We start from the raw sequence: 8,964 nt of genomic DNA on the forward strand, positions 1-8,964 counted from the left end.
CTTTTCAGTTCTTTATTTTTGTCTATAATATCAGTCACACTATTTCTCCATGATTATGGATGTTAGGAGTGTTCCTGAACTAGTATGTACACTGTTCAAACTCATACTCCTCATTTCATTTTCAGGTTATGAATATTCTGATCATATGGATGCATCTGACTCGACACTCTCTGGGGACCTTGTTATTTTTTAGAGAATATATCTAAACTGCTACCTAATTCCTCAATGCACCACTCAACACAGGACATCATTTGACTGTACCTATTGGAAATCTGAGTTTCCTCCATCATGATGTCTTTATTAGCTTGAATTCCTTTCCTAAAATGGTCCTTCTGTTGATCCTGTCAGTCCTACTTCTGAAAGAAGATGTACGAGGAAGTGCACAGTCCAGTGAGAGGAGGGTGGTGGCTCACATGCCAGGTGACATCATTATTGGAGCTCTCTTCTCGGTCCACCACCAACCAACTGTGGACAAAGTTCACGAGAGGAAGTGTGGGGCAGTCCGTGAGCAGTATGGCATTCAGAGAGTGGAAGCCATGCTGCATACCTTGGAAAGGATCAATTCAGATCCGACACTCTTGCCCAACATCACACTAGGCTGTGAGATAAGGGATTCCTGCTGGCATTCCGCTGTGGCCCTAGAGCAAAGCATTGAGTTTATAAGGGATTCCCTCATCTCTTCAGAAGAGGAAGAAGGCTTGGTACGCTGTGTAGATGGCTCTTCTTCCTTCCGCTCCAAGAAACCCATAGTGGGAGTCATTGGGCCTGGCTCGAGTTCTGTGGCCATTCAAGTCCAGAACTTGCTCCAGCTTTTTAACATACCTCAGATTGCTTACTCTGCAACTAGCATGGATTTGAGTGACAAGACTCTATTCAAGTACTTCATGAGGGTTGTACCTTCGGATGCCCAGCAAGCCCGAGCCATGGTAGACATAGTGAAGAGATACAACTGGACTTACGTCTCAGCTGTGCACACAGAAGGTATGTGATTCCCTCTACATACAGTAAAGATGTCTTATGATGCTTTCCAACTTCTCAGCTAAATATTCAGCTTTTCCATGATTAAAGTGTTCCTCGCCATCTTAGGTGTTTTGATATGCTTTAGTTTCACCAGAATGATAAAAGCTAATTATATTTAAGCTAACAATCATTTATGTGTCTATTAATTTGTTAAATAGCAAGATACATTTTAATATGTATTGTGCAATTTCAAATTCTGCTGACAACGGCTTATGATTCTTATAAGTTTTTTTCAGGTTTTTTGGCCCTTCAGTGAGCAGCTCATGTCATTAATATTCTATAATTGATCTCCTTTTGTTTTTGATGGAGATCAATGGAGGTAGACATAAATATACACAGTAAGGAATGTAGCTTAGTATTTTGTTATGGAGAATTATCAAACAATGTAGAGTTAAAATATTTGTTATATAGAATGCATAATCAAATCTGCAATAATAAAAACAATTTAAATTTATACTTGTGTTGAATACACTTGGGACATAATTTTTAATAAAATATATAAAATTTTGAAATTTATTGATTTGTTACATGAAAAGTATAATAATAAAGGGAAATATCTAAACCATACTTTATAAAGTAAAAATTATTTTTTGTTATTAACAGCACCCTGAAATGCTTTCAAATATGTGACTTTTCAATCTTTTGGTTTGTCTGAGACTGTTGCGATACATTTGTATTGACCTATAAGAGTTGCATGACCTAAATATTCTGGTAACAGTTTTCCTAAGGAAACAAGTTCCATATATTAAGCACAAATGAATACTGAATAAGACAGAAAATACTTCTTAAATCTTATGGAAACGCTTAGAAGAAAAAAGACTTAAAAATCTTTGATAACAGATTAGTTGGGCACAAACTTTCATACAAGATATGGTGAGTAGCTGTTAAGAAATTAGTGAACTGACTTGGAGGAGTTTCCGTCAAGTTGGGAGTGTTTATCCAATTAAGATATATTAGATTTCAGTAGTCAAGTAACATGATAACATATGTTTCACTGTACAGCCCCTCATTCATTATATAAAGAACGGTACAAATAAAAGCAGTGGACTAGACTTCCAGACTAATTGATATCCCTCTGTCTCTGGAAGTTTTCATTTATAAATTGATAGTTTATTTGTAGATATATTCATGTGTCTGAGTAGCAAAATGATTGGACTGGGAAATTTTTGATTTTGATCTTTCCTTTTTTGGTAGAACATTATGTTCCTTTTACTTTCAAGGTCTTTCCCATTGCAAATTGTTTCTAAGTAATATTCCATCAAGTCAAACCTTGCTTACCCTACATTTCCTTTCCTCTCCTACAATCCTGATAGTTTCATATAAAAAAATCTGTTATATTTGATTCTTACAACAGTCTAGTGACATTGTCTGTCTACATATTTTGTTCCAATTTTAAGAGGTAAAATCTTTAATGTGTTTGAATAATTAATTTATATATATGTAATAGAAATTTTAGAGCCAGGACTATAACATGTAGCTACTATATTTAGAGTTTTATATACCATTATTACTTAAAAAGATCTAATGCTCTAGTGCTCTGAGGTTATACTCATGTAACATGCATTTGTTAAAAGCAAATATTTGCAGTTCCTTTGCATAGTTCTATATATGAAAATCTTCTATGGATTTCCAGCCTGGCAAAGAGGATGAAGCATACACAAATACTCATGTAACCATAACTCAATGTGACAGAAAATTACAAATAATGTCTCTAAAGCACATTGATGCAGGATAACACCCCCTTCTGTTCTGTGATGTGGGAAGCCTGGTGGAGAATTTGTTGTTCTGGTTTTAACAGAGAGAATACTGATGCTTGTTTAAAAACAAAATTCAAACTCAAGCTTTGATGAGTTTCAGTCAAGGATATGATAAATTAGGAGGTAGGCTTTCACTTCCAGTTTCTGAAATGTAAGGTCTGCACACCATGAAGGAGAGGGAAATTCAAGATTATGCTCCTAGGACAATAAATTATAACCTTTACATTTTTACAAACTTCAGTTATTGTTTTCTTCTAAATTGGCACCATAATACTAAGTAAGCAATCTAATAAAATACATGATAATGTATTCATAAAGACATTATTATACACTTATTAAAATGAATGCTTGCTGTGTCGCTAATGACATAAATCATCTCTAAGCTCATTTTAAGTGAAAAACAAGGTGCAGTTCTTCATACTTGGAATTCTATGTGAACCACTTGCTTATATTTTCATAGAAGTGCTAAACATAAAGAGCAAAACTTTAAAAATTATTATTATTTGAAGAAATCGAAGTCAATAATGAGCTTTGATAGGATGGAAAAATATACTTTTTATGTATAAATTTTGTATACAGTCATTAATGTTCTATGATATGTAAATAGCCTATTGTGACATATTATTGAGAATAAAGTATTTTCTTTGATTTTCAATTTCTATTGATAAAATATAGTATAATACAAACAGGACTTGGGTGCTGTAGGTTTGAATACTTATATATTAAAAATTAGATTTTATAATGTACATATTTTTCTGATGATTTCAGAATGAACTTTGATTACAAAAAAGATTCTGTGTAGTGAGTATATTTGTCATGATTCCTCATAGTTTACTCATGTAATAGTGGAGTAGTATTGTTGTTCACAAAGAAAAATAGTATCCAATCTGAAAATCTTCTTGAGACAAATAAGATACAGTAATATGGGGCTGTGTGGAAAGTCCCAATGTGATGTCTGTACTTATTTTACATGGCTCCACAGAAAACTTCAGTGAGATTTCACGTAAAACGAAAATGTCAGTTCATGCTCTATTCTACCTATCTGCTGACATGTATTCTCATCTGTCCATATGTCATCTATCTACCCATAACTATCTCTGTATGCACCTCCATTTCCATCTCTCAGTAGGTTGGGATAGTTCCCTGTAGTTCCAGACTGATCACTCTCCAGACCCCTGCATTTATTCTGGTAATCTTATAACTCTCCCCTTTGTTCAATTTACTATGCTCTTTTTTGAAAATATAAAATCTTCCAAATGCTTTTAGGGATCTATCAATTATAAAAAGATAAACTCCTACTTTCTAAAGCACCTTGTCTTCAAATTATGAAGTTGCTTTACACTTAAAAATGATTGTTCTGTATCAAGTAATTCTCTGGCAATGATCACAAATTGTTCTATCCAGACAATGTTATCCATGCTTTCAGAGGAAGTACAGAAGACCACGGATTCAGATTAATATTAAGTGATGGTACTTGTATTTCCTGTGATTTATACTGCCTATAAAACAAAGGAATTAATATTTCCAGTGACTTACATTATTTAAGAAACTACACCTCGAATTTCTAGGCAATGTGATTTATAATACAGACCAAGTATACAAAGGACAAAGACAGTATTCTTGAAAGGCAAGACAAACTAATCCTTCAGAGCTAGAGAAGAAAAGAAGATGCTGTGAGTCAGGAGAGAATTATCACTCTTCTTAAATGAGTCAGTCCAACCAGTTCCCATTCTGCTCTGAGAGAATTTGAGAAGTCTTTTTCTTCAGTACTTTTGCAAACTTAGGCAGGCATATGTGTACATATGACACAGAATGGATGGTGCTTGCTTTTTTAGGGCTGTGACAGATTGATTTCATTGGTAGACCCAATTGAAGACTGATCTTAAATTTTTAAATTTTTATTAAGTAATTAATTTATTTACTTTATATCTTGATTACAGCCTCCCCCCCTCTCTTTTCCTCCCAGTTCTTCTATTTTACCTCTCCTTCCCCTGTCCCGTCTTCCTTTTCTGCTAAGAGAAGGGGAAGTTTCCCATAGGTAGGTATGCTTTTATATACCAAGTTGCAGTAGTACTAGGTGCAACTTCTCTGACTGATGGTAGATTAGTCAGTCTAGTTAGAGGAAAGGAATCCAAAGGCATGCTGCAGAGGTGTGTGTGTGTGTGTGTGTGTGTGTGTGTGTGTGTGTGTGTGTGTGTGTTGCGACTAGGTTCACACCATGAATGCTCTCTGTTCAATGGTTCAATCTCTGTGAGCACCTGTGGGCCTAGCTTAGTTTACACTGGATTTTATAGTGGTGTCCTTGACCCCGCTGGCTCCTTCAATTCGTCTTCCCCCTTATCTATGATTCCTGAAGCTCTGTCTATCGTGTCATCTCTGGGTCTTTGCATCTGCTTCCATTAGCTGCTGGGTGAAGACTAACATGACAGTTATGGTAGACTCCTGTCTGCAAATAAAGCAGAATATCATTAATAGTGTCAGGACTGTGTAGAAGTACTTTTATTCACCAAATATAATTGGAGACTTACTGCTAAATAAGCTTATCCTTTCTAGTTTTTTCTGAACTCTGGCTTTCTAATCTCAGCTGTTCACACTCAAACACCTCTCCAAGATGGCTGATTCAATCTGGTTTCTCTCAGCTTCTCACTGAATTACCCTGATTGGCCTCAAATTAACTCTGGTAATCAGTTCTAATTGCCTGACACCATCTTATTCTCTGGCTTCAACTGCCTTTGCTGACCTGCACAGAACTCACTAACAAACTCAACTCACTGCACTGCACTGCATTTATTGTATTGACTCCCAACAGATAAAACTCCCAACTCACTAACAAATTGTCTCAAACCAACTAACTGAACAGAACTGACTCTCCATGAACTGATTTTGAATAGCCTTTCTCCCGAGAACTGAGTATATACTATCTCTGACTCATTCTGTCAAAGCTTTTTCTGATTAGGCACTTTGTCTGATTATAGGTGTGTACTAAATGATTCTAGACAGATGGATTCAAAGTGTGTACTAATGGCCGGTCTGCATTTCAGCTAAATCAAAAGGACCTAGAAAGTTTTTGGATTTGATCAGAGCAGCTTTGTTGCTGGATTAAAATTCTGCAACCAAAGTGGGATCTTTTCTCATTTTACAGGTTTCAAGTTTCGCCAGTCATTGGGTGGCTATTCCTTCAATTTCTGCTCCAATATTACCTCTGCCCGTATTGTAGGTAGGGCAAATTGTGTGTCAAAGGTTTTATGGGTGAGTTGGTGTCCTCATCCATCCAGTGGAAGTTTTCCTTGGTTACAGAAAGCAGTCACTTCAGGTTCCATATCCTCTATTACTAACTACCTTATCTAGGGTCACTCTCATAGATTCCTGGGAGTTTCCATCTTCCTAAGTTTCTAGCTTGTTCCAGAGATGCTTCCTCTCCCATTCCAATTCTCTTTCCCAGTTCTCCCTCCATTCTCCCCAGACTATAACCTTTCTATTCTCTCCTCCCCCCCCCCCCAGCCCAACCTTGATTACTCCCTCCCTCCACTCATGATGTATACTTAATTTTTCTTTCTCAGAGAGATTCAAGCATCCTTCCTTGGGCCCTCCTTGTTACATAGCATCTTTGAGTCAGGAGAAGTTAGCATAGTTATCCTATACTGTATGATTAATATTCACTTGTGAGTACATACAATGTTTGTCATTCAGGGTCTGGGTTACCTACCTCAGGATGATCTTTTCATGGTGTGACTTCCACTGTGAAAATGCACCATGTTATCTTCATTTATCCTTCTATTGACAGAAATCTAGGCTGTTTTCACTTTCCTGGCTATTAGGAAAAAAGCTGCTGTGAACATAGTTGAGCAAGTGTCCTAGTAGTGGTTTAGCTGGTTCTTGATGTGGAATTTTCCCCAGTTTTCTGAGAAACCACCAAATTGATTTCCAATGTGTTTGTACAAGTTTGCACTCCCACTGGCAATGGAGGAGTGTTCCTCTTGNTCCATATCCTTGCCAGCATGTGCTTTCATTTGAGTTTTTGATCTTAGTCATTCTGAAAGGTGTAAGATGGAATCTTAGTCATTTTTATTTACATTCCCCTGACTAAAGACAAAGATCATTTCTTTAACTGTTTCATAGTCATTAGAGATTGCCCTAGAGGAATCAATTGGGATATTTGGTTAGTTGATGTCTCCTTTCTTGAGTTCTTTATATGTTTTAGATATCAGCTCTCTCTTAGATGTAGGGTTGGTAATGATCTTGTCTCATTCTGTAGGCTGCAACTTTGTCCTATTGAGAGTGCCATTTGCTTTATAAATGCTTTTTAGTTTCATGAGATTCCATTTACTAAGAAATTGTCTTCTGTGCCAATGTGTTCAAGACTATTCCACACTTTTTCTTCTTTCATATTTAGTTTATCTGGTTTTATGTTGAGGCCTTCGATCCACTTGGACTTAAGTTTTGTGCAGGGTGATAGGTATGGCTGTATTTACATTCTTCTGCACACAGTCATCAACTTAGACAAGCACTGTTTGTTGAAGATGCTTTCTTTTTTCCACTTTATAAATTTGACTTCTGTGTAAATAACAAATATCAAGTGTCCATAATTTTGTGCTTTTACTTCTTGGTCTTCAGTTTGATTCCATCGATTAAGCTGTTTGTTTTTATGCCAATGCCAATCATCTCATGCAGCCTTTATTACTATTGCTCTGTAATCAGATTGAAATCAGGAATGGTGATGCTTGAAGGTCTCTTATTATACAGGATTGTTTTAGCTATTGGTTTTCCTTGAGAAGTTTGGTAGTTTTTTTTTTTTTTTTTCAAAGTGTATAAAGAATGGCATTGGAATTTTGATGGGAAATGTGTTGAATCTGTAAATTGCTTTTGTTATCTGTTGGAATCTTTAGATTGCCTTTTTAGTATATTAATGCTACCAATCCATGAGCATGGGAGATCCTTCCATTTTCTTCAACTTCTTTCTTCAAAGACTTGGAGGTCTTTCATTTGCTTGGTTAGAGTTACACCAAGGTATTTTATATTATTTGTAGCTACTGTGAAGGGCATTTTGTATATAAGAAAGCTACTGATTTTTTGAGTAAGTTTTGTATCCAGTCACTTTTCCCTGAATTATTATCCTTCAATCTGTAAGTAGATTGAGCAATCTACTTGGTATGTACTCATAACATACTGGCATGTGGATAAATAGCTAGCACTTGTAATTTTCACAGTTTTTTTAAAAGGTGGCAAAGTATCTCCCTTGATTAATTGTGAAATACTGTTTATGCTTCACTCTTTTATTGTTTTTGTTTTCAATCGTTCTTATTCCCGTCTAATGATATGAAGATGCTAATTTGTTCTAAAAAATGTCAGCAATGCTCTGGGGGAAAATGTATCAGTAGGTTTTCCTGGTAGAACAGAATCATTAGAAAATCGTTAAGTTAGCTTAGACACTGCAATGCAGCACCTGGACTTGTGATACATCTTTCTGATAATTATGTAAACAAATAACAATAATAGAGATTTGGTTTAAAGATTTTCACTGTGCGATTCATGGTCAGTATGTTTAGTTAAACATTTAAAACTGTTTAGTAACAAGCTAATTGTGTATGTTAATTTGAATTCAACATGGTATTCATATATCCAAGCAGTGGATGCTGAAAAGCCCTAACCAATCCCTTTATTCTATCTCTGTACTCCAGTTACAACATCTAGCCATTACTGTTTATTTTTAGGTCAATTATTTATTACTTACATACATGCACAGGAGGTAAAGAATGGTATTTGTCTTTACGTGTCTGGCTTATTTTACTTGACATAATGAGCTTTAGATTAATTTTGTTATTCTTTTTTTTTAACATGTGATGAATGTTTATCCTTTATGACTTATGAATGTGCCATATTTCTTACCCATCAGTGCAAAGCACCAGCCTCAGCTAGGTTGGGGTTCCTTAGAGAAAGAGTGGTTGAGATCTATAAAACAAATGACTAAGTCAAATTGTGGTTCCAAACTGTCTGCCTATGATTTGCTGGAGATGGCTCCCTAAACAACTCTCTGTAGAGCTTTTGGCTCTGTGGTCTGCTTGAAACAGCCATTCAAATTGTTCTCTGTGTGTTCAGAGAGAAAGCCTTTTTTTTTTTCTTTTTCTTTTTCTTTTTCTTTTTCTTTTTCTTTTTCTTTTTCTTTTTCTTTTTCTTTTTCTTTTTCTTT

At 35.6% G+C, this 8,964-nt stretch overlaps 1 protein-coding gene across 9 annotated transcripts in view; it reads left to right on the forward strand.

The window, feature by feature from the left end:
- Grm5 (glutamate metabotropic receptor 5) overlaps positions 1–8,964 on the forward strand; it is a 477,051-nt gene that overhangs the window by 16,277 nt on the left and 451,810 nt on the right. For 8 of the 9 annotated variants that reach the window (XM_021193532.2, XM_021193541.2, XM_029544608.1 and 5 more), the window contains one exon: positions 126–981. In XM_021193532.2, coding sequence (XP_021049191.1) covers positions 324–981 — 658 coding nt within the window. In that variant the 5' untranslated portion in view covers positions 126–323. Of the gene's footprint in view, positions 1–125; positions 982–8,964 lie in introns of those variants that run through there. The other variant, XM_021193550.2, reaches the window with a different exon arrangement.

Source organism: Mus pahari, chromosome 1, assembly GCF_900095145.1.
Source record: "Mus pahari chromosome 1, PAHARI_EIJ_v1.1, whole genome shotgun sequence".
NCBI classification, from domain to species: domain Eukaryota; kingdom Metazoa; phylum Chordata; class Mammalia; order Rodentia; family Muridae; genus Mus; species Mus pahari.